The sequence below is a fragment of the Sceloporus occidentalis genome, unplaced genomic scaffold (assembly GCF_023333645.1).
Source record: "Sceloporus occidentalis isolate IW3139 unplaced genomic scaffold, rSceOcc1.0.p SCAF_10, whole genome shotgun sequence".
NCBI lineage: Eukaryota > Metazoa > Chordata > Lepidosauria > Squamata > Phrynosomatidae > Sceloporus > Sceloporus occidentalis.
In genome coordinates, this window is record NW_028316990.1 from 23,595,847 (window position 1) to 23,620,519 (window position 24,673).

General features: G+C 45.5%; 3 protein-coding genes and 2 non-coding genes across 5 annotated transcripts; 3 read left to right on the forward strand and 2 right to left on the reverse strand.

Annotated features, from left to right (window-relative positions):
• Positions 1 to 1,565: 1,565 nt before the first annotated feature.
• LOC149306202 (small nucleolar RNA ACA64) lies at positions 1,566 to 1,699 on the reverse strand. Its single transcript, XR_016271735.1, has one exon. It is a non-coding gene; the product is annotated as a small nucleolar RNA ACA64 (small nucleolar RNA).
• Positions 1,700 to 3,755: 2,056 nt separating this feature from the next.
• LOC149306203 (small ribosomal subunit protein uS5-like) lies at positions 3,756 to 7,565 on the forward strand. The gene is made up of 7 exons (XM_089540249.1): positions 3,756 to 3,953; positions 5,148 to 5,237; positions 5,358 to 5,465; positions 5,789 to 5,962; positions 6,072 to 6,231; positions 7,040 to 7,131; positions 7,441 to 7,565. The coding sequence occupies exons 1-7, from the start codon at positions 3,771 to 3,773 to the stop codon at positions 7,522 to 7,524; spliced, it is 891 nt and encodes a 296-aa protein (XP_089396375.1). The 5' UTR covers positions 3,756 to 3,770; the 3' UTR covers positions 7,525 to 7,565.
• LOC149306204 (small nucleolar RNA SNORA64/SNORA10 family) lies at positions 6,765 to 6,905 on the forward strand. Its single transcript, XR_016271745.1, has one exon. It is a non-coding gene; the product is annotated as a small nucleolar RNA SNORA64/SNORA10 family (small nucleolar RNA).
• An 856-nt stretch (positions 7,566 to 8,421) lies between the features above and the next one.
• On the reverse strand, positions 8,422 to 11,638 carry LOC149306205 (NADH dehydrogenase [ubiquinone] 1 beta subcomplex subunit 10-like). Its single transcript, XM_089540713.1, has 4 exons — positions 11,449 to 11,638; positions 9,905 to 10,043; positions 8,925 to 9,064; positions 8,422 to 8,675 (listed from the first exon to the last, which is right to left on the reverse strand). The coding sequence occupies exons 1-4, from the start codon at positions 11,594 to 11,596 to the stop codon at positions 8,575 to 8,577; spliced, it is 528 nt and encodes a 175-aa protein (XP_089396839.1). The 5' UTR covers positions 11,597 to 11,638; the 3' UTR covers positions 8,422 to 8,574.
• A 1,050-nt stretch (positions 11,639 to 12,688) lies between these two features.
• LOC149306206 (large ribosomal subunit protein uL3-like) lies at positions 12,689 to 23,082 on the forward strand. The gene is made up of 10 exons (XM_089540690.1): positions 12,689 to 12,793; positions 14,225 to 14,417; positions 15,205 to 15,373; positions 16,115 to 16,250; positions 16,455 to 16,641; positions 17,546 to 17,706; positions 18,111 to 18,212; positions 19,222 to 19,317; positions 19,626 to 19,745; positions 22,926 to 23,082. Exons 1-10 carry the CDS (start codon positions 12,791 to 12,793, stop codon positions 22,980 to 22,982), a joined length of 1,224 nt encoding a protein of 407 aa, XP_089396816.1. The 5' UTR covers positions 12,689 to 12,790; the 3' UTR covers positions 22,983 to 23,082.
• Positions 23,083 to 24,673: the final 1,591 nt, after the last annotated feature.

The window sequence follows — 24,673 nt, forward strand, 5'->3', positions numbered from 1 at the left end:
AAGGCTTAATGTCTCACAAAACTACAGTTCCCAGAATTCCCTAGCACTGAGCCAGGGCAGTTTAAAGCACTTCCAAACTGGATTATTTCTGCTGTGCGTTTTGGACCATGAACCCTCAAAACTGCCACATTGGCTCTTCCTTGTACAAATAGCTGTTATTCTAAAATAATTTTGCGCATGAAGCAAAGGGGAGGACTAGAGGAGCCTCCAAATAGAGATAGTCTGACAGACGGAAAAGAAACACCCCTCTTGCATAGGAAATAGGGGTTCCTTCAAGCATTTGGGCCCCAAGCTGCTGAAATTTACACCAGCCTTTATGATTTGGGTCCAAGAGGCAAACAGTCAATTAAAATCCCATTAAAATCACTGTAATATGAAGGCAATCAGTGGAAAATACCAAAACCATTTAGGAGTTCAAAAACTTCATGCTAGATCATTGGCAGATAGGCACAGACATATGGAAGATGGGAGCAATATTGCCATGAAGGTATTTTTCAGCAATGGAATAATTGTGGTTCAAAAATACGTTGTTGATGTATGCCTTCAAGTCACTTCTGACTTAAGAGAGTGTGACTTGCCCAAGGTTATTCAGTGGATTTCACGGTTGAGCCAGGATTTGAACCCTGGTCTGCGGAGTCATAGTCCAACACTCAAACCACTATGCTACACCTTTTGTCATAAGGGACAAATGATCCTTTAAGGCAGCGGTTCCCAACTTCCCTAATGCTGCGACCCTTTAATACAGTTCCTCATGTTGTGGTGACCCAAACCCATGAAATTATTTTTATTGCTACTTCATAACTGTAATTAAATAGGTGTTTTCCAATAGTCTTAGGGTACCCCCATGAAAGGGTCATTCGACCCCCAAAGGGGTCCCCGACCCACAAGTTGGGAACCACTACTTTAAGGTGACCCGGGACTCACCCATTTCTGATGCAACAATAGTATATTTTGTTTTTTAAGGCAAAATGGTTTAAATTTCACTGAAATAAGTGGGACTTGCCTCTAGACAAATGTAAAGGATGAGGCAGCGGAAGCTGAGGAAGGAAATCAGTGTAAAAATGTCACTGCCCTATGATTTCTAGCAGCTTGTTTTCCTCTCCAGTTCTGTTTACAGAATGATCATCTGGCTTTCCCTTTCAGAAACTGCAACTAACAAAACAGAAGCGTGTATGTATATATATATATTCAAACAAAGTTTATTACATTTATACATTGCATCTTGAAAGCTAAGCACTCAGGACTGGTTACATTTTTAAAAAACCGTGGGAAACGTAAGTCAACACACATATTCTTAGAGCAGGAGAAGGACGAAAAAGCTTTGTGCAATGAAATCATTGCGTCTTCTTCAGTCTGAAGTCTGGTCTGTTTATTTCCGTGGCTGTCTCTCATTCAAGGGATGGGCATTTGGGATTTTCTCCAACTCTTTTGGCACGCAATCCTCTTCTGGAGCCTGAAGACAAAACAAACATTCATTAGATCCTTGAAGTTCGGTTTGGTAAACCTTAATACTCTTATTTTTTCATGCAATATGAGCCCCTTGCGCAAGGCTTCCCCTTCACAGAGGATATAGGAGCATGGGTTTCATTGCGCACTCTTCATGTTTGAGGGCAATAAGCTTAATGCTCCTTTTTGCTGTGGGCACCATTATCTCGCCTAAGGCCACTGGGAGAGAGGCCAAAGGCGATTTCCAGACAGTGCCTTGTAGGTTCTTGGTTTTATCTTTTATACTATTTAGACTAGAATATTTTAATTGTCTTAATGTTTTACTTGCCATTTTCATCATGTAATGCTGTTGTTTTAGACTGTACACCGCTTGGCAGGTTTTTATTCTCCCCCCTTGTTTTATTTGTGCAAACTTTACAGCGCTCTATAATTAAATGTTAGCAATAATAATAATAATAATAATAATAAATCTTGCAAACTGCCTTGGGTCCCTTTTTGGGAGGAAATGAAAATGAAACATTTGGCATAAAAATGAAATAAATAAAAATTTTAAAAATTAATTCATTCATTTATTGCCAGGTTTTATATCCCGCCTTTCTCCACAATGGGATTCAAGGCGGGTTACAATATTTTAAGAAGACAAAGTTAAACCGTTGCTTTCAAAATTAAAAATAAACCAATGCAACAATCGTAGCCTCCTCCTAGTAACTTTTCTAAGCTTTGGATTAACGAGCTCTGACTTCCGATACCCGAATCCAAAAAGAGTTCTGGCTTTCTGCAATGAAACACATCCATCTCACTCACCTGATGGTCAGGCGCAAACAGGAAGTCGCTTTGTGGCCGGCGCCCCTTTTATAGACTCGGGAGCTTAACCCATGCTCGATCAGGGGCTCCCGACACCAGCATAAGACTACAAGCCTCCTGCGCCTGCGCGTTTGCTCGACCGGGGAAAGGAGAGGGGGCGGAGCTTTGGTCGCGCGAGATTTTGCCACGAGGCAGTTCTCGCGAGAGCTGTGGTTTATAAATAGCCTCCGCCGCGGGTTTTCGGCCTTCTACTCGAGAACACGTAAGTAGGGGAGATGCTTGTGAACCGGGGGAGGCCTAGGAATCCGGATCCGCCGCCATCGGCTTCGTGGCGGGTCCGATGCGGGTCGGGGATTGTTATCTCTCTCTCTTGGGAAGGGCAGAATGTATATTTTTAATGCATTTCCAGTTGCGGGGTTAGGAAACACGGGTTCGGGCTCCATTCAGACGTGCATCTCTATGTTTTCTGAAATACCGAGGCCTTTTACTCTTTGAACACGTGTGTAGCCACCTTGAATCTCATTTTGGGCGAAAACTGGGATTTGGTACCATAAATAAATAAATATAGGGGTGGCGGACACGCCTGACGCTTGAAAGCAACTTGCGTGTAGAACACGTGTCAAGAACAAAAGGCCTCCTAATGCATTCCCACGTGGATTAGCCACGCATTCCTATGGGAGGGAAATAATAATAATATTAATCCTGGGCTTTTTCATTGGCAGAGAATGGATAAGAACCTACAAAGGCTTTTAGAATCATAGGGAGCATCCACACTGAGGAATTAAACCGGTTCAAAACCGCTTTGGCTGCCATGATGACTCTTAACCCCATGGGATCCTGGGAGTTGTAGTAAGAGGAATAGTGGCATGTTTGGGATAGAAATAGAAATGGGAATTAGAATCCTTGGCCAAATCCCATTAAATACAAAATGGAGGTCCTTATGTAATAATAACAGTAACAGTAATAATATGTATTGATACCTTGCCTCTCCAATTGGATCAAGGCGGCTGACAACATCAAAGCAGCATTAAAATTCAAACTAATAATACCATAAAAGCCCTATAACCCAAAGACCCTCAAGTTCAAAATGACAGATCAAGGCAAATAGCTAACAAGGCACCTTGAGTCCCTCTGTTGCGAGAAAGCTGGGCTACAATACAATAATAATAAACTACGGTTTGCTTTTGGGATTTATATACATATATAATGGATATATTTCAAGCCACTGATGCTTGAACTCATGCATTAAAAATCTGTGGGTGCAGAGCGTCAACCGTAGGGAGGTTTTAATTCATTATTACTATACTTTATATAGTGCTATAGGTTTAATTTTTTTAATGGTTTGGTTCTGACTGTAGGATCCGAGAGTTGGAAGAGACCCCAAGGGCCCTGATCTGGCCCAAGCCCATTCTGCCATGCAGGAACTCTCCGGCATCCCCATCCAGCCTCTGTTTAAAGCCCTCTGTTGTGAAGCTGGCAGTGAGGGGAACCCACTCAAACGTTTCTTTGTTTCATAGCAAATGGCGGACGACGCCGGTGCTGCAGGAGGGGCAGGAGGAGGAGGCGGCGGAGGAGGAGGAGCTGCTGCCCGGGGCGGCTACCGCGGGGGCTTTGGCAGCGGAGGCCGAGGGCGTGGACGCGGCCGTGGCAGAGGACGGGGCCGAGGGCGTGGGGCCCGAGGAGGCAAGGCTGAAGACAAAGAAGTGAGTTGAACCCTGTGGCTTTTGTTGTCTCTGCGCTAAAGATCTCAGCTGCAGCGTTGCCTGAAAGCCGTTCACAAGCAGAAACACTCGTCCTTCCACATGCGCGGCTTTGATTATTCATGGGTTTTATTAATATGTTCCCTCTAGGAATATATGGATCCTCCAGCACAACTTTATGGGCAACTTTAACCAAAACACTCTGAAGGACCCAGAGATTCCTAGAAAGAACACTCCACTAGGCCTTTGTAGCTCCTCCAGCGCAATTCTGTGGTCAATGTCTGGCTGATGTTGGCCAGAGTTGCACTGGAGGACCTAGAGCAGTGGTGGCGAACGTATGGCACACGTGCCAGAGATGGCACTCAGAGCCCTCTCTGTGGGCACGCACCATTGTCCCAATGGAGTTCACTAGGGTTTGTCACTAGAAAGCCAGAGGGATGTGGCACTTCACAATAAATACGTGGGTTTTGTGTTGTAGTTTGGGCACTCGGTCTCTAAAAGGTTCGCCATCACTGACCTAGAGATTCCTAGAGATGTTCTCTAAGGTAACAACATAGTGTTGCTGTTATTTCTGGTTTTTCCACTTTTGTGGGGGTCCTGTGTGCCTAACCCCAGAGAATGTGGAGGGATGGGAGTATTTGTGATTGGAGATCTGCCATTGATGGCAATTGAAAAGCACATTGATCTTCACAACTCTTGAAAGTCTCCCTTGGTTAACTTTTGTGTTAGTCCTAATACAATGGTTCCCTCATATTTGCTGGGGTTCGGGGTGAATGACAGTTAGGGGTGAAGGGGCAGTCTCATTTATCTCTTGTCTTGAGAGCCAGCATGGTGCAAAGGTTTGAGCCTTGGCCTATGGCTGGCTACCGAAACCCATTGTGTGACCAAGGCTAAGCCATGTTTTTTCGGCCTTAGAGGAGGGTAAGGACAAACTTCTTCTGAACAAATCTGGCCCAGAAAACCCAATGATAGGTTCATATTAGAATTGCCATAAGTCAGCATGGGCTTGAAGATACACAACAACAGCCTAGCGCACAGGGGCGCTGTGAGGATAAAAGTGGGGAGATAGAGAAGAGCCACGTAGCTTGCCTTGAAATGGAGGGAAAGCTGGGAATTGGCAGGATTGCTGTTTAGCAAACAGTTCTGGCAAAACACATGTCACACCTACTCACAGAAGCACATTTTCCATATTTACAGTGGATTCCAGTTACCAAGCTTGGACGCCTGGTCAAGGACATGAAGATCAAGTCCCTGGAAGAGATCTACCTTTTCTCCCTTCCGATCAAGGTATTTATTCTCTGGGTTGCTTTGCTGGGGTTCTTACTGCTTTCTGTGGGTCTTGCTGCAAAGACGGTTGGGGTGCTGGGAAGCAAGATGGTGGCTGATGAGTCAACATTAATTTTGCAGGAGTCTGAAATCATTGACTTTTTCCTGGGCTCCTCTCTGAAAGATGAGGTTCTGAAGATCATGCCTGTTCAGAAACAAACCCGTGCTGGTCAGCGCACCCGGTTCAAGGTAAGTCTTTTGGGTCCATCTCTGTTCTGGAATCAGTCTGCATTTTGGCCAGTCTTTGTGTCTTGCTTAGCTCTGAGGAAGCTCTACACCAGGCTTTCTCCAAACATCTGATAACATCCTGGTTTTTTTATCACACACCTGAAGTATGCACACATGCGCGTGTGCATATGCGTTTAGAGCATTTGTTCCCAACCTTAAGCCAAAAAAAGCTACTAGAGTGGTTTACAAGTTGATAATTTGGCCTTCCGAGGCGACAGTATTCAGGGGTTTGTAGCATTTCTGGTGCTCAACTGATGGGACTTGTGGCTTTTTTCTCCTCCTAGGCTTTTGTTGCCATTGGCGATTACAATGGCCATGTAGGCCTTGGCGTCAAGTGCTCCAAAGAAGTGGCCACTGCGATTCGTGGGGCCATCATCTTGGCAAAACTCTCCATTGTGCCAGTCAGGCGAGGCTACTGGGGCAACAAGATCGGCAAGCCCCACACTGTACCTTGCAAGGTAACTGTGCTCACACACTTGGATTTTGGGGTCGGCTATATCTGTATGAAATCATTTGTAGAAGTTGCTCTGTGTATATAAATAAATCTGGTTTCCTGCCTTGTTTCAGGTAACCGGACGGTGTGGCTCTGTCTTGGTGCGCCTTATCCCTGCACCTCGTGGCACTGGCATTGTGTCTGCCCCCGTTCCCAAGAAACTGCTGATGATGGCTGGTATAGATGACTGTTACACCTCAGCCAGGGGTTGCACAGCCACCTTGGGCAACTTTGGTACGTTTGGGTGTCTGGATTTGTTGGCATAAGAAATGGCTCTGTCCAGGATCCTGGATGGCCTTGACAGTGAATTAAAAACTCTTCACATTAGAAAGGATGAGAGCCCTGTGGGATTGCAGTGTGTCTCAACCGAGGACAGTTTGTGGTGTTCATATCTTGTAAGGCAGGACAGCTAAGTTGGCATTAGGCACACAGGAAATCTACATTGTTTTTACTACAAAAATATTGGGGTTGGGAGGATACTTGCAGCAAAGGGAACCATAGTCTTTGTCACCTTAGATGACATATCTTTATCTGGTGCCTGCAGGGGAAACCAGATTGGTCTTTCAGGTGCCATAAAACTCCTTGTGGGTCTTTTCTCTTTACCAAAATCCTGGGGTCCACCAAAACAGTTGCTTTAAGATTTTGTAGATAAAATTTGTGGGGTTAAGTGTTGCTGCTGAATAGCTTGTTAAAATAAAAAAAAGCTTTTAGTTCAGCTTGGGGCTATATCTTGTATACCAAGCACTACTCTAGAAGGTGCATGTTTAACTCTCTCAGCTCTGCTCAGTTGCACACAATCCTAGTGGTGCAGCTGTCGTTTTCCGAGAGGGAAAGCAAATGGGTCCATATATGCACGGCAGTGAGACTTGATGAAGTGGTCTCCCTGTTCCTTTTCAGACTCAACAAGCCTCAATCATATGGCTGTGCCTATATTAAATAACAGCATATAGCAAGATCAGTACTTGCTCAGTAGTGGCAGTTTGGTCTTCGTGCCTTGTTTGAGCCTTTTGTAATGGAAGTGAACTGTGATTCCTTTCTCTAGCAAAGGCCACCTTTGATGCCATTTCCAAGACCTACAGTTACCTGACCCCTGACCTCTGGAAGGAGACTATTTTTACCAAATCTCCCTATCAGGTAAGGAAACCCTGGGACTGGAAACCCCAAGTTTAAAATGGGCATTTGATTCTGTTCTTCTTCCAAGAGCTGTGGAGGACATGACGCTTTTTATAACATCAAGTCACAAACAAGTATATTAACACAGAGTTACAAACAAAAACACCAACTTAATCATTGATCTGCCTTGGAATCCTTTTCCTACCAAATTGCCAGTGGTCAGATTTTGCAGGCATTGATGTTTCAAATTACTGCTTTGGATAATGAAACTGAGGCCATGCAGCTTTTGTATAGAATCCTCACATTGTCTTTCCCCTTTTCTTCCTCCAGGAGTTCACTGATCATCTGGCGAAGACTCATGCCACCAGAGTGTCTGTGCAGAGGACTCAGGCAGCTGCTGTGGCAACTACTTAAGAGCAACTACTTTCTTTCAATAAAGTAACAAAACCACCATTTCTAAACTAGTCTGGTGAATATTTTACCTTTGGCAGGGTTTGGCTGTTTAAATTGAAAGCAGGGCAGCAGTGCTTCTAGGGAAGAAATTTTTTTCCGCTACATTGACAGCATAGTTTGGAACAAAAGATAAGACTACAGGGATAGTTCAGGAATTCTTCCATAGGATCATGGGGAGTGTGCAGTCGGGTGCAAAATGTTGGGAGACTAGCAGAGATAAGAAGGGTTTCACAACACAAATTTAGCAGCCTTAATGCAGGAGTCCTTTCATGTAATTCTGATTTGTCATCAGTGGCTCTCCAGGTACTTAATGTTTTGGGGTTTCATGAACCACTTAAAGCTTTTTTTGTTTCTTGGCTTTTGACTGTTCCTAAGAGCACACAATCCATATTCTAGTAACAGGTCTTTTCTGATATTAATGATGTACCTGAAATGAATGATTGCCGTTCTGACAGGTGGGGTAAAAATAAAGCTTATTACTAATAGTCAAAACTTTCTGCAGACCAAAGAAATTGACCAGTGTCAGAATCATGACCCTTTCTGAGATCAAAACCAAGCACACCCATCTCCTTGCCTGCTTTGCTTGATCGGTCTTCAGGTGTTGACAACAGCAGTGCATACTGTTATAAAAGGGGAAAGAATATCCCCATAAGGTCATGATTGAACACACCCAACAATGCAGCTGGCATACAATACTCTGGTTAGGGGATTCAAAATTAGATTCGATTAATGGCTCTCTGAAGAAGCAAGATGTTTCTGTTAATGCTAGTAACAGTCGCCAGAATGCATTTGAGCCCCCAACTTCCCATCATTTCTCAACAACTTTTGATTTTATGTTCTAGAAATGTAGACAAGAGATTTAGTCATGATGATTTTATTTTCCCCCCATCAACAATTACCAATACTGCTTTAATGGATGTTGTTCAGTCTGTTTTCAATATACAACACCTAGTCACACAGTTGTCTTCTCAATTCAATTGGGAACTAATGGTCAAATAAGGGCTTAGGGGATCATGCCTCAGCTGCTGCCTGGGCCTTCCTTTCAGCAATCATGCGATGCTTCTGTTTCATTAAGCATTTGCGAGCATTTCCATGAGCACCAAGCTCATCATCTAGGATGAAAGTAGAATATCATGAGTAATCTCAGAAGAGTAGTTCTTACATCAGGAGCTGCACTACACACGAAATGAAAGATTAAAACACATGAAAACAAGTGTTTTAGTAAAAGTTACTTTTGTAGCCATTACTTCCTCCCAGGAAAGTCATCTTTGGGCTCAGTTTCATACTACAACACAGAATTAGGTCTCGGTGTCAATCCTACACCACCACCACCCAAAAAGGGCCACACGGTGTAAACTCACATCTGTCCCGATACGCCTGGGCCACGTCTTTGAACTCCTGTAGCTCCTTTGCGCAGTTCTCAGTGAAACTAGCACCTTCCCGCTGCTTGCAAGCACCTACTCGATCCTGGATTATTTTCACAATTTCTTGATCGACCATACTGTGAAATAAAGAGAGTAAGTGAGTAAAAAGACACACCAGGAGAATAACATCCTACCTACAGTTAAAGGGATCCCTGGTCCAAAGTTCTCTACAGGACTGAGGAAAGTGGTATGACAGCCATAGATATTTAAGGGGGTGTCATTTTGAGGATGGAGCAAACTTGTTTTCTGCTGCTCCAAAGAATAGGGCATGGAGCAATGGATTCAAACTACAGGAAAATAGATTCCACCTAAACATTAGACTCTCCTTTGGTAGTCTATACAGAGTCTGGTTGACCATCTGTTGGGGGAGATTTGATTGTGAGCTCCTGCATGGAAGAGGGTTAGACTGGATGGCCCTTGGGGTCTTCCAACTTTATGATTTTAAGGCCAGACTCCTTTTGGGATTGCACCCTCTTCTCCACTGAAGCTATGGCCCTGAAATACTTTAGTCACCAAGCTTGCATTACTTATCCATTGGATTTATGTCCTTCCATTCTCCCAAAGTGGGATTCAAGGCGGCTTGACTGCTGCTCTTAAGGAATCTTCCAGCAAGTTTCTAACTGATCTGTCAAATATACCCAACACAATCAAGAAGTGCTTGGACAAAGCCCATCGCTCCTAGATCAGCTGCCCAAGCCATCTCTTGGCGCTTACTCCTGTACTCAGTTTGCTGCAAACCTCTTGGGTACCTGGGGAGGTGGAACTACTAAACGCAATGTATTTTGGTGGTGCAGTTAAAATAAATAGAACATTTCTCACTTTAACTGAAAACCAGAAAATTCAATTGCAAGCAACATCCCACCCCCACGACAGATCATCAATGGCGGAAGAACAAGATCTCAGAAAAGCCAGCCTACAAATCCCTCCTCCACTGCAGCTCCGCTTCATAGAAACAGACGTAGTCGTCCTCCAGGCATTCGGTCAGGTCTGGCACTCGGCGGAACTGGCGGTGGTAGTAATAAGTCCTGTTCTTGGCATGCTGGCGCTCGATCCATTCTGCAGAAAGGAAAAAGCCGGGTGAGACTGATACCAGAAGCATCAAAAAGCAAGACGCAGTTACGGTTTTGGCTTCTGTGTTGACAACGGAGATGCTCCCAGTCAAAGGTAGAATGATCCCAAATCAAAATAGGTACTGCTTTGCTTGAAGGGTTAGAAGCATTAACCTTAAGGATATCTACAGAACTATAGTGGTTTGAGTGTTGGACCACAGCTTGGGGCCAGGCTTTGAATCCCAGCTTGGCCATGAAACCCACTGGATGACCCCTGTGTTTGCCTATGGGGCCTCTTCCAGCTCTACGATTCTATGGTTTCCCTATGGGCAAGTATTCCCCAATGTTTCCCTATGGGAATTTAGTCCCGTATGTTTCCCTATGGACAAGTATTCCATGCTTCCCTATGGACAAGTGTTCTCCAATGTTTCCCTATGAGCAAACAGTCCCCAATGTCTCCCTATGGGAATATGCTGCCCTATGGGCAAATATCCTGTGTTTCCAATGGGCAAGGCTTCCCCAATGTCTCCCTATGGGAATGTAGTCCCCTATGTCTCCCTATGGGAATGTAGTCCCCAATGTCTCCCTATGGGAATATGCTGCCCTATGGGCAAATATCCTGTGTTTCCAATGGGCAAGGCTTCCCCAATGACTCCCTATGGGAATGTAGTCCCCTATGTCTCCCTATGGGAATGTAGTCCCCAATGTCTCCCTATGGGAATATGCTGCCCTATGGGCAAATATCCTGTGTTTCCAATGGGCAAGGCTTCCCCAATGACTCCCTATGGGAATGTAGTCCCCTATGTCTCCCTATGGGAATGTAGTCCCCAATGTCTCCCTATGGGAATATGCTGCCCTATGGGCAAATATCCTGTGTTTCCAATGGGCAAGGCTTCCCCAATGTCTCCCTATGGGAATGTAGTCCCCTATGTCTCCCTATGGGAATGTAGTCCCCAATGTCTCCCTATGGGAATATGCTGCCCTATGGGCAAATATCCTGTGTTTCCAATGGGCAAGGCTTCCCCAATGACTCCCTATGGGAATGTAGTCCCCTATGTCTCCCTATGGGAATGTAGTCCCCAATGTCTCCCTATGGGAATATGCTGCCCTATGGGCAAATATCCTGTGTTTCCAATGGGCAAGGCTTCCCCAATGACTCCCTATGGGAATGTAGTCCCCTATGTCTCCCTATGGGAATGTAGTCCCCTATGTCTCCCTATGGGAATGTAGTCCCCTATGTCTCCCTATGGGAATGTAGTCCCCTATGTCTCCCTATGGGAAAGGCTTCCCCAGTGCCTCCCTTCGGGCCCTTCCTGCCACTGGCTTCCGTCCCTCCTAGCGCCAAGGCTGCCAAGATGGCGGCCTCCATGCCCTCCTCCTCCTGGTTCCCCGTTCCCTGCCCTGGCTCTCACCCCTCCAGGCGGTGACGGGCCTGTCGACGGCGTAGTAGAAGACCTTCTCGACGAGGTCGAGGGGGTTCGGGACGGAGGTCTGCGGGTTGGGCGCCGGGGTCCGGCTCGGAGGCTCCCGGTACACGGCTCTGTCCGGATCCTCGGGCATCTCCGCCGCGGACAAAATGGCGGCCTCCCTGAAGGGGTGAGACGCGAGTGCGCCTGCGCGGACAAAATGGCGGCGGGCGCGGTGCATGGCGGGAGGAGGGCCGCGTCGAGGCGTCGCCATGGCTTCGCGCTCTGCTCCCCGCCCCTCTGCGCAGGACCTCTTGCGCATGCGCAGAAAGAGCCGCTGCGAACCCGCCCCAGAGAGCAAAGAAGGCAGCAGCACTGCAGCAGAGCATTTGCAGTTGGGTTTGTTAGAGGCTCGTTTTGCAGAATTAACCCGGTTTGACACCGTTTTAAGTGCCAGTGTGGCTCCGTGTATGGACTCCTGGGATTTTGTAGCTAGCTGTGGCACCACCAGAGCCCTCTCCCAGCTCATGAAACTACAAATCCCAGGATTCCATGCTGCCATGGCACTTAAAGTGGAGTCAGGCTGCAGATGCATCCATGCTGCATGTATTCTGCTTCGTTTCTATGCTGCCTTTCTCCCCAAAGGGACCCAGTTTGGCACCACTTTAACCACCAGATTTGTGCTGAAAGAGCCCGGCTGCGTCCATAGCACAGAAATAATCCGGTTGGACTCTGCTTTAACTGAGTGCTATGGAATTCTGGGAACTGTAGTTTGCTGCAGCACCAGAGCTCTCTCTAACAGGAAAGGCCAAATGGTCTCCCAAAGCCACTGCACTGAGCCACGGCAGCTAAAGTGGAGTCAAACTGGATTAATTTCGCAGTGCGGACGCAGCCCTAGAGCGCTGTTCTCTCAGATTCACACAAGCAGTGCTTTTGTATTTGCAGTTTCTTTCCCAGTTTCATGGGTCCAGCAAAGGTGGGGCTCCCGCTCTCCTTTCTCCCACCGCCAAGCAGTGGCCACAGGATTCCCATCGTCCACAGAGAAGCGCATGGATACTGTGGCCAGTTGTCTACACGCAAGGGTTGTCGTTCTCTTGTCCTGGGGCAGCAGGGGCCCGGCTGGCGTAAGCTGAGCCTCCTCCTGGCAACATGACCTTTCTCTCCAGCCGTGGCGGACGGTGCTGGACCCTGTCATGCTGCCCAAACACGAAATGAATATAGCTCCAGACATGAGGCCAGCTGCTAAATTTATGTCTTGGGGCCGAGAAACATCTTTGGCATTAAGCAGCCCAGGCGCTTGCTGGGAGCCTCTTTCCTGCCGCAGCTTCGGCTGAAGACCCGTCGGATCATGGTACTGCTTTCTTGGGGGGCCCTGTCCACGTTATTAATATCGATATTATTATTATTTCGCACTTCCCCCCCAAAATTGGGACTCCGAGCGGCTTACGATCCCAAAGAACGCTGCGATTATAGTGGGCCCTTGGTATCTTCCAGGACCCCCTGTCGATACCAAAATCCACAAAGATTCAAGTCTCATTAAATACAATGGGTCGTTATTGCTATTTTGTTATTATTTACTACAGTGGGCCCTTGGTATCCGCTGGGGTTTGGTTCCCGGACCCTCCGTAGATACCGAAATCCGTGGATATTCAAGTCTTATTAAATGTAATGGGGTAGTGAAATGGTGTCCCTCATATAAAATAGACAAATCAAGGTTTCCTTTTTGGGATTTATATCTTTTGGGAATACTTTCAAGCCCTGGACGGTTGAATCTGTGGATATGGAGGGCCAACCGTACAAACCTACGAAAGTGTTCTTAAGAAAGGAATTAAGCTATTACTTATAGTTTGGTTTCTTTGTGTAAGTTTTGGGCAGGCAGAGATATAGAAATAATGGGGAACGGTGTATACAGGGGTCCCATTTAGGTATGGCTATCTGGATTGACAAAGTAGCATGGAAATGGCATTATTCTCCATATGTATTTTATAGGGCAGCCTGGTGTACTTTTAATGCTTCTACCTGCATACCAAAGGTCACCATCCTGGCCTTTTTGTAAATGGGTAAAGGTACAATATGCACTGCAGAAATAATGCAGTTTAACATTGCTTTAAGTGCTATGGCTCAAGGCTATAGAATAATGGGATCTGTAGTTTGCTGTGGCACCCGATCTCTTTGAGAGAGAAAGCTGAATATCTCTTGCTGTGTGCCTTCAAGTTGTTTCCGACTTATAGCAACCCTAAGGCAAACCTGTGATAGGGTTTTCTTGGCAAGATTGGTTCAGAAGGGGTTTGCCATTGCCATCCTCTGAGGCTGAGAGAGTGCGACTTGCCTAACGTCAGCCAATGGGTTTCCATGTCCAAGACAGGATTCAAACCCTGGTCTCCAGAGGCATAGTCCAGTGCTCAAACCTGAATATTTCACGAAACGGCAAATCCCAGAACACGATAGTATAGAGCCATGGCAGTTAAAACGGTGTCAAGACGCATTAATCCTGCAGTGCAAATGCGTCCCTGGTTTGTCTGTCTGCCTCTTTTATGATTCCATAATTTGTATTCAATATCAATGCAATATCAGTAGTATCGATACAGTACAATTTGTTTTGCATATCCTGGGTACTCCAATGCCATAAAACTCAAATACCACAACATTTCTATTGTCCGGTTTTCTTCTAAGTATAATAAACTTATGTCATTTATATCTTCTGTTATTCATCTCACTTATTGTAGCTTCATATGAGGCCCTTTCTTAAATCTGTCTGTCTCTTTCTAACACGAATTCCCAGTCCCACCGCAAGTTTTCGGCTCCAAGGCACGGCCACCTGGGCTTCCTTCCTCACAAAAGGAGCCGCCGCCACCGAGGAAAAGTCAAGACTTGGCCCAAAGACGATCCCAGCAAACCGGTCCATTTGACGGCCTTTCCGGGCTACAAAGCCGGCATGACCCACATCTTGCGGGAAATTCACCGGCCAGGACTAAGTAATTCTGGTTTTATTTGCTTTCTGATGGAGAATGCATGCAGCAGTTGGAAATACTGTTTAAGAAGTAACTCAGCCTCTTCTTCCAGACTCCAGACAATGAAAACCAATTACTCTGAAGGGAAATATAATTTATTAGATAGATATATCTATCTTGGGGTTTTATATATTCTGCAATGTATCATACAGTGTTTGGTGTATATCCCCACTTCCACAAATGCAAACATGCTGCTCCTAAGGGATATATATATATATATGAACAGCGTGTTTGCATTTGTAGAAGTGGGGATATATACCATACACTACTGTAGAATATATAAAACCCCAAAAGATAGTTTACAACTTGTAGCTAACCAAAACAACCTGGAGAAAATCACTTACTCGTCTGTTATGTTTAATGCTGCCTGGTTCGCTGCAAAAGCAATTAAATTTATTAGATTAGATTTTCAGGGTAAAATCCTGCATGGGAACCTGCAATAAATAGACAGGTTTCTATCGGATGGAGCTACAGTGGTATCAAGCAGCATTATTTCTACAGTGCAGATGTATCTTAGATCTTCTGGCAGAACATCAAGGGATGGTATTGTGAGAGTGGAGCTGAGTTTTGTCTGATTTCTCATCATTGGCTATGTTGGTTAGGCTTATGGGAGTTGCAGTCCAATTACAACCCCAATCCTCCAATGTGTTTATTCAGTCGCTCTCTTCGCCGATGAATCCTTGGGAAACCGATGTTGTCTTGTGTAATTCATGCGCTAAGGTTCTTTCTTCTGGGTCCCTTGCCTATTCAGAGGTGTCTAAGAGGGAAGAGGTGGAAGCTGTCACCATCATAGAGACCCCACCTTTGGTGGTTGTGGGAGTGGTGGGCTACATCGAGACCCCCAGAGGGATGAGGAATTTCAAGACCATCTTTGCCGAACATCTCAGCGACGAATGCCGGAGACGCTTCTACAAGAACTGGTGAGAGAAGTGTGGTGATAAAAGTTCATGCATTTCCCATTGCAAAACAAATTTGTTTAATTTGACCTTTGCAACCCGATAAGCGAATGGTAGTAGCTGTTCTTCTACAGTCGCATCCTTCTTAATGTTGCAGTGCATTTCTCCAACATATATGTATATTGTCTTTGTAGCAGGGATTCTGAGAGTTGTATACAAAAGAAACTTTCTCGTGCTCTGCTAAATGCATAGACATGTGCTGCTGTTTGCTTTGCATAGAAGGGTGCAAGAGGAAGGAAGCAAATTTTTAATTCATATTGTTGGAACTCTCAAAGACATGTCTGTTCGTCTGGATCCGTATGCAAAGGGATATTGTTATACCTTTGAAGGTGTATCCACACTGCAGAATTAAAGCGGTTTGACACCAATTTAACTGCCATGAGTCTGTCCAACAGAATCCTGGGATACCAAGATCACACTGTATGCCATTTTTGAGACCTCTGAACAAGTGTGCCATAAATTTTGCCTTATGTCCAATGAATGGGTTTTGGACAGGCTGACTTTTCTGTGCAGGACATCCAACCGTCTGGCCCTTTTTGCTTTGGGAAATGCCTGCATGCACTGTAATTTCCTCCAAATAAAGCACATATCAAGGTGGGCTAGATGAAGATTGTTTGCTGATTCCTAACTGTGAACGTGCCAAGTTTCTCAAGTGGGTCCAGCTGATCATTGCTCTTGGTGAAAAACCATCTCTCCTTTTCCCAGGCACAAGAGCAAGAAGAAGGCGTTCACCAAGTACTGCAAAAAGTGGCAGGACGAGACGGGAAAGAAGCAGCTGGAGAAAGATTTTTCAGCCATGAAGAAGTACTGCAAGATCATCCGCATCATTGTGCACACCCAGGTCACTCTCCCAGTTGCTCTCTAGCAGTTTGGGTTTCCTTTCCCCCTTCTTTTTCTTTCCTGGAAGCTTGCCACCACATACTGGCAGACAATGGCTCAGGGAGCACCACTTTTGAGTAGCATTAATTTAGAGACCTGCCACAGATAGTCTCCTTTTGTATTGTCTCTGTTGCATGGCATCATGTGCAAATTCTTCTGGCTGCAGATGAAGCTCCTGCCTTTGCGTCAGAAGAAAGCCCATGTCATGGAGATTCAGCTGAATGGGGGAACGGTGGCGGAGAAGGTGGACTGGGCCCATGAGAACCTGGAGAAGCAGATCTCGGTGCATATGGTCTTCAGCCAGAATGAGATGATCGACGTTATCGGAGTGACGAAGGGGCATGGGATGAAAGGTAGGCTTTGGAGTCCATTGCGTCTGCATTGGGTTGAGGCATAGGATTGGGATTTTCCTAGTGAAATGCAAGATGTTGGCCTGGCAGAAGATGACTGGGACACCACTATAAACCACCCCCAAAAACCCTAATGTATCAACAACAGACAGGTACACAACATGCAAAGTGGAAATTACACATATGGGGAAGAACAGAAAAACATTATGGACAATCAATGAATTGAATGTAGTGAATTCCTAAACAGACATATCAGATAAAGTAACTGTAGTGAAACAATTTTATGGAAATCCACCAAACGTTCTTTGCTGAAACAAGTGCAGCAGGGTAAGTCCATGTCATAGCAGTAATTCAAACTTGTAGGTTCGCAGGACTCCTAGTTAACCATAGATTCAGATGTCATAGTTGTAGTCGTAAAGCATAGGACCATAAATCATAGGATGGAGGACCACTGGAATTTATTGTCTCCATTTCATCTTTAAGATTTCCTCAGCTACAACGCACAGTCGAAAACAGAATGGATGCCTACACCAACCTAGCAACAACCTCAAAATGTTTGGGATTGAGTACTGAGAACTATTATATGAACTTTATCCATTTCTTTAGGAATTAACTAAATTCAATGCACTGATTGTCCATAATGTTTCTCTGTTCTTTCGAACATGTGTAATTTCTACTTTGTACATTTTGCTTAAGATGACTGATCATGATAGAGGATGACTGGTCAAGGTTGGTGTTGTGTGCCTTCAAGTCATTTCCAAATTATGCAACACTAAGGTGAACCAGAGTGTCCGAAGAGCAAGTTTCTAGACCTCATTGTCTCAGAGAACACTGCTGTTATTTTTTAGGGCTGAAGGGAACTCATAGACCATGTCTGCAGTCCTTCACTAGGACCTTCTTTTTGCAGGTGTGACGAGTCGATGGCACGCCAAGAAGCTCCCGCGGAAAACCCACAAAGGGCTGCGCAAAGTGGCTTGCATTGGGGCTTGGCATCCTGCCCGCGTGGGCTACTCTATTGCGCGGGCTGGACAGAAGGGCTACCACCACCGCACCGAACTCAACAAGAAAGTAAGGTTGCCCTTCTTCAACTCTTCTCTGTGGAACTTGGTTTTGCTCGGCATGGGACTGAGAGAGCAAACTACAATTCTCAATTCCAGGCACAGCAGGAATTGACTCATCATAGACCAATGAGAATTTTTGCATTTTTGAAAAGCAAGTAACTGGGCCCCCTTGTTGCAAAGCATACCTAGACAGTTTCTTTTAATGGACTAGAGCAAAAATGGTTGAGATTGAGCAATGCAGCATCTTGTAGGTCTTTAGTGGTCCTGTGGTGTCCAAGCAGAAATGCAAGCAATGTTCTTTTCCAGGAGTTGCAGCAGGTACAACAGGCACAGGTTGGCATTAGACTTTGCCACCCAATTCCTCCCAATTTCTTGCATGTCTGGGAAAAATGACTCATATTATTATCCTAGATTTACCGCATCGGCCGTGGGGTCCATGTAGAAGATGGCAAGATGGTGATGAACAATGCATCCACTAATTACGACACGAGCGAGAAAACAATAACTCCCATGGTAAGAGATGGGCAGGGGGGGCCAACACAAGGCTGGGTATTCCAACCTTTGTAGCAGGGTACAAATTAGCCTAAATTCAATTATTAGCCCCAGCTAGATGAGACTCGACAGCCAACATGGTGTAATGGTTTGAGAGTTGGATTATGACTCTGAAGAACAGGGTTCGAATCCCCATTTGGCCATGAAATCCACTGAGCAAGTTATACTTTCTCAGGATGGGGATCACCAGCCCCCTCTGAAGACCTGCCAAGAAAGGGTTGCCTTTGGGTTGCCGTAAACTGGAAATAACTTGAAAGCAAACAACAGCAAGATGAGACTCATCATCCAAGGTCACCCAGTGGGTTTCCATGGCCAAGGGGCAATTTGAACCCTGGTCTCCAGGGTCATAGTCCAACACTCAAACCACTACACCATGCTGGGTCTCTTCCAAGAAGGAAATTAAGATGAGATTTGGGAGTGGCTGAGAAAGATCAGTGGCATATGGAGGCAAAACTCCACTTGAGGGCACTCTTTAGTCATCTTTCCTGCATCTCTAGGTGCATCTCAGAGAACAGCCCCATGTTGCACAGTTATATCAACAGCATCTTAATTTTACTGCCATGGCTCCATCTGGAATTTGTAGTTCCAAAGGTACTTGAAATTCTCTGCTAAAAAGCTCTAGTTACCTTCCCTGAACTACATTTCTGGAGCTTTCTTATAGCTGTGTAACTGAGTGTTGGACTACGACTCTGGAGACCAGGGTTCAAATCACAGCTTGGCCATAAGACCCATTGGGTAACTAGGAGCAAGTCACACATTCTCAGCCTCAAGTGGAAGGCCATGGCAAACCTCCTCTGGACAAATCTTAGAAACCCCCATGACAGGTTTGCTTCTGAGTCACCATAAGTTGGAAACAACTTGAAGGCACGCAACAACCACACAATGTAGAAGTGCTCTGTGTTTAAAGTCTTGCTCAGTGTTGTCATGTGCTCTGGTTATTGCAGCTTCCTTCTTTTCTTTCTTCTTGCAGGGTGGATTCCCACACTATGGGGAAGTCAATAATGATTTTGTCATGTTGAAGGGCTGCGTAATCGGCACCAAGAAGCGAATGCTCACCCTCAGAAAGGTGGGTCCCCTTCCCAAATGGCCTCAAAGGGATGGAGCTGTGAGGAAGGTGCAACACCTTCCACTATCACATCCAGTTGATGGAAGGATGACAGTGTTTGGGGTCAGCAAGGAATTGGCATTAGGAAATTTCTGTGACAACCCCTCTAGCTGTCTTGCTCATAGGACCCCAATTTTACAGGTCTTCCCAGGGGAGGGAAAATGGCTATTAAGTCAGTTTTGAAAGCTGCCACCAAGGATTCATCAAGCTGTATGGTTCTTGACTTTTTGCCTTTTCTTTTAACTCACAATCCTTTCTCTGCTCTCCAGTCTCTTTTGGTGCACACAAGCCGGAGAGCTCTGGAGGCCGTTGAGCTGAAATTCATTGACACAACGTCCAAATTTGGCTACGGCCGCTTCCAGACGGCCCAAGAGAAGCGAGCTTTCATGGTGAGTTTGCACAGACACTTTGGGGAAGTGGTCCCAAAGCTGAAGTTCAGGTCTTCCCAAGACTTTGGTGCTGAAAAACCTGACACGCCTCCCTGCTGTGTTTTATTGATAAATGGCTGCAGCAGGTGGTTTCCAGCAGAGGTTAACAAGATTCCTGAGCTGTGATATATCAGCAAAGCCTGTGGTAGATGATCCCCAAGTCTTATTTATTGCAAAAGCAAATTAAGAAATTGCAGGGTGCTGGCGTGACCCATGTCCCATCCCAATTGCTATGAAAACTATACAAGCAGCTTGTTTGCAGGAAAGTTTACTCCCCCGCAGTCCATTCCTAGCCTTGAACTTTCAAACGAAAATAAAACCATGGAGCAGGGCCTGCAAAATGCTTATCATGCCTTTCTATGCCTCGGGACAGATGTTAATGTTTGACCACAAAGATGCTAAGGACTGTAATAGAAGCCATCTTTCCTGTTGCAGAGGCCATGCTCCTTACAGAAGAGGAGAATTAAAAAATTGACCTTTGAAAGAGTGTCAGCCAGAATTTGGGAAATTGTTGTTGTGCCCAAGCAGTGCATTTAGATACAAGGCCTCATTTTGCTAGAAGGGTGGCCATGTCAGACTTGCCATACTGTTTTTACTTTCTGCAACTGGCCATTGGCAAGAAGAGAGTGAGTTCTGCTCTCCAATTTGCAGTAACGAAGAGATTTTCATTAAGACTCTTGACGATTACGCATGATGGGTTTTTAAAAAAACCTCTCCAATATCACAGAAGGCTAAAACCTTAACAGCATTCATCATTCTATAAATAATACCTGAAGCCAGAAATTTAAACTGCCCTTTGTTTCTGAGTATCTGGACCCATGTTCAAATAATGTGTACCTCTAAAGAAACCATTAAGCCCATAACGTATTCCTAAGGCAGATTCAACATAAAACATTGTCATCTTAACTTCTGCTATTATTTTACGGTGATATCTCTTCTATCATCTCCTCCATTTCCTTTTAATTTTTATCTGCTTTAATTTCTGTCTTCCTGTTTTCTTGGCTAATGCTCTTTTGAAACCATGAGTCGAGATATGGATTCTTTTCTTCCTAACAATCAAAGCAGTGGAGGGGCACTTTCCCAAGAAACATCTATGTTATTTTCTGCTTTATTCTGTCTGCTTTCCTGATCTTGTCTGTTAAGGAGCTTACAGTTGGCCCTCCTTATCCATGGATTGTTTATCCATGGAGTCAGGCATCCACGGCTTGAAAATTTTAAAAACAATATATGAATTCCGAAATATAAACCTTGATTTTGCTGGTTTATATAAAGGACACCATTTTACTATGCTAGATCATTTTAGCTTTATATTATATTTAATATAAAGGACACCATTTTACTATCCCATTGTATTTAATGGGACTTGAGCATCCACAGATTTTGGGATCCACAGGGGTATCCTGGAACCAAACCCCAGCAGATACCAAGGACCCACTGTATTTTGCTCCATATTCTGTGGGCATAACATGGCAGTTGCCCTCTGGATCTGACCGCTGAGAAGGGGAATTTTTCCCTCTTGAAGGTCACAGACGGGATGTTGCAATAAAAATAACGATCATCACTGCAATTAAATCTCCGCTCAATATTTCCTGTGCCTTTGGGGTCCTGTTTCTTCCTGCGGCGCAGAGAGCTAATTGGCATGAGGAACCCAGCAGGCTTTCGCGGCTGAATTGCAGGAGTTGTAGTCCTCCATGCCCTCCCTGACTCTGCCCTTTGAGCCCTAAAGGAGGGCAACCTGGGTTACCTGATGAGATCAGTAGGGAAGGCGAAAGTCTAAAGAGAACAACTGGCATTTTTAGAGAGATATTCTGACATGTTATCTGGCCAACACCTGCCTGTAAAGTCTCACCTTCACCCCTGTGGCAAGAAAAACTAGGAAGAATGCATGCAAAGGGATTTATGTATGTATGTATGTATGTATGTAATTTATATCTCCCCTTTTCTCCCTTATGGGACCCAAAGCAGTTTACAAAGGGACTCAAAGCTGCCATGGTTCCATCCTATGGAATCCCAGGGTTTGTAGTTCATTGAGGCCCTAAAGCTCTCCAACAGAGAAGGCTAAATCTCCCACAAAACTGCAAATCCCGGGATTACACAACATTGAGCCATGGCCAACATGCCCAGCACCTGCCTATATCACCTTCACTGATCGTCTCCTTCCTTCCCCACTGCGAGAACAACTGATATTAATGCATACAAAGGAATCTTGTAGCACCTTGGAGACAAACTGTGCAAAAGAAGTTATAGGCGGGTTACAAACGGCCCTCAAGGGGCCGTTTTCCCGCCGCCGCCATTCGCTGCGTAGGGAAGCCCCAGCGGCCAGACCGCAAGGCTTCCCCGCACAGCGAAAAAGGAGCACCGAAATGGCGCTCCTTTTCGGAACGCGGAAGTGGCGCTGCGAGGGGCGGAGCGCGCCCTCGTGGCATCACTTCCGCCGCGACACGTCTGGACACACAGCGTCCAAGATGTCAAAATGGCGGCGCCCATGTGGATGGGCACCGCCATTTACGACGTGCTCTGCGTGTGTTGGGGCCAGGGCGGGTTAGGAAGGAGCAACTCTTCCTAACCCTAGGACGCCCCTTCATAACCCTAGCACGCACGGAGTGCGTCGGAAGTGGCGGTGTGTAACCCGCCATAGTCTACTTCATCTACTGCTTCAGATGCATGGGGTACCCTGCAAAAACAATGTCTTTTGACACTGCTTTAGCTGCCATGGCTCCATCCTATGGAATCCTGGGATTTGTAATTAGTTGTGGCTCCAGAGCTTTCCAACAGAGAAGGCTAAATCGCCCACAAAGCTACAAATCCCAGATTTCCATAGCATTGAGCCATGGCAGTTAAAGTGGTGCCAAACTGAATTATTTCTGCAGTGCAGATACAGCCCAGCGTTCAAACCACTACATCTTGCTTGCTCTAGCAGTGTCCCTACCTGTCAGTAAAAATAAAGTAAGAAATGAATTGTTTGCTGCCCTTCTCAGAGGGCTCAAATCTGCCGCTGAAGGTGGCTGCTGCAGGTTGCCTAATAGCAGAGCTGGGCTAGCCAAAGTTTACCATACAACCCTCGTCTGAACAACTGAGACTTTCCTCGTGCAAACGCAGGCTGAAGATTTTGCAACCCATGTCTCTCTTCTCCTGTTTCAGGGCCCACAAAAGAAACACCTGTTGAAGGGGAAGACGGAAACCCAGGAGGAACCGTGAAGGCTTTTCTCCCAAGCATCCTCTTTGAAGCCCTTCCCCGTTCCCCAAATGGTTCCTGCTTTGATCTGCTTGCCAACATGAATATATCGAGTCAAACGTGTTGTCTGTTGTTTTTGAAAACGAGTTACCTTCCCTGACCGCTCTCTGAGGTGTGCCAAGGCCTTGCTTTTATAGCAACACCTGCCCAAGGGCTACCTGGGGGTGTATTTGGCCATGGAGTCCTCCGAAATCTGCTTTGCTCACAGGCTTTGGGCCAGGGCAGGGGTTGGCTGGTTGCTTCCATGTCCATGGGGCAGTGCATCTGCTTTGGGTTTTTTAAAATGAGCTTCCTTCAAAACGTTAAGGTGATCTTCCTCCTAAACCTTTTCAACATTTTAAATATTAAAGGTGCTAACTGAAATGCAGCACCTTGCAGATCTCCTTTAAACTAAAGCTTGGAAACCCTATGGCCCTCCAGATCCTGCGGGATTGCAGCTCCCAACATTCATCTGCTGGCTTGGGCTGCTGGGAGTCACAGTCCAGCAACATCAGGAGGGCTGCAAAACTCCTAACCTTATAGGGTTTATACTTCATAGATTCCGGTTATTAGCTCTGAAAAGCACCATGCATCTTCAGCTTTTCCAAACCAGCTCTTCCCAATAAGAGGACAATTGAGTCTATAACACAAATCTCTCTCTCTGGGCCATGATCCAGCCAGATCGCAGGTGATTCAGGTGGCTAGCCACCCCTGCTTTTTCTATGCATTTGGGCTGGTTTTGGTGGGGTCATTTGGACCCAAGCCCCCTCCATCCTCCTCAAACCATATCAAGGCCAATGTCCAGAATGCTTTTGCAAGCTTGCATTTTGCGAAAAATGAAAATGAGGAAGCTGATGCTGCTAACTGGAAGTCAAGCCTTTGGTTACTAGTGTCCCTGAAGATCTACTGGGAGGTCAGTTGGAATTTGCAGAGTATGTATTTAGAATCTGCAGAGTTAGTATTGGCAGAGTATGTAGTTAGAAGGAATAAGCCGTCTATGAAAAGGGTGTCCTAAAATGGAGAAGTTTTTAAAAGGTGAGCCCATTCCAAAAAAAAGGACAATGTGTTTTCCCATTAGTGAAGGAAGAAGATACTTCTACATCAGAGGAAGTGGCAGTGGTTTGACTCCAAACATTGCAGGAACTGGCCAAAGTCCTGAATGTAGTTTTGCAGGATAGTTCCTCGGAGATAAAAGGTAGTCTGAATGGCCCCTTAATCTGCATGGCAGAAATAATTCAGTTCGACACCATTTTAACTGCCATGGCTCAATGCTATGGAATCCTGGGATTTGTAGTTTTGAGAGATAGTTAGCCTTCTCTGTGAGAGAACTAGAAATCCTCGGATTCCATAGGATGGAGCCATGGATCTCAAAGCAGTGTCAAACTGCATTCACTCTTCAGTGCGGGTTAGACCAAACAAAACCCCAAACTATAAGTCTGGATCACTCCATTTAAGTTTTTACTAAACCTGACTCAGATTCACCACTCCATCATTGGAATGAGCTGGAATTTATATTCCTAATTTTAATAATATACACTGCAGATTTAAACCTTTCAAGGGCATGAAACTGTTCCTGGATTCTCAGAGAGAAACCTACAAAATTTAATGTCTGTCAGAACAACAGAGGTTGCACGAAAATTCTTCTCAACCATTCATTTGGAAGACACCATGAAGA

Bases quoted from the DNA above. Each gene is read 5' to 3' on its own strand.
- LOC149306203 (XM_089540249.1), top strand. From the start codon at position 3,771: ATGGCGGACGACGCCGGTGCTGCAGGAGGGGCAGGAGGAGGAGGCGGC. The intron at 3,954-5,147 runs GTGAGTTGAACC...CCATATTTACAG, and splicing joins GCAAGGCTGAAGACAAAGAA to TGGATTCCAGTTACCAAGCT. The intron at 5,238-5,357 runs GTATTTATTCTC...TTAATTTTGCAG, and splicing joins TTTTCTCCCTTCCGATCAAG to GAGTCTGAAATCATTGACTT.
- LOC149306205 (XM_089540713.1), bottom strand. From the start codon at position 11,596: ATGCCCGAGGATCCGGACAGAGCCGTGTACCGGGAGCCTCCGAGCCGG. The intron at 9,065-9,904 runs GTAGGCTGGCTT...TTTATTTCACAG, and splicing joins CTGCAGTGGAGGAGGGATTT to TATGGTCGATCAAGAAATTG. The intron at 8,676-8,924 runs GTGAGTTTACAC...CTTTCATCCTAG, and splicing joins CCAGGCGTATCGGGACAGAT to ATGATGAGCTTGGTGCTCAT.
- LOC149306206 (XM_089540690.1), top strand. The intron at 14,418-15,204 runs GTAATTCTGGTT...TTGCCTATTCAG, and splicing joins AATTCACCGGCCAGGACTAA to AGGTGTCTAAGAGGGAAGAG. The intron at 17,707-18,110 runs GTAAGGTTGCCC...TTATTATCCTAG, and splicing joins GCACCGAACTCAACAAGAAA to ATTTACCGCATCGGCCGTGG.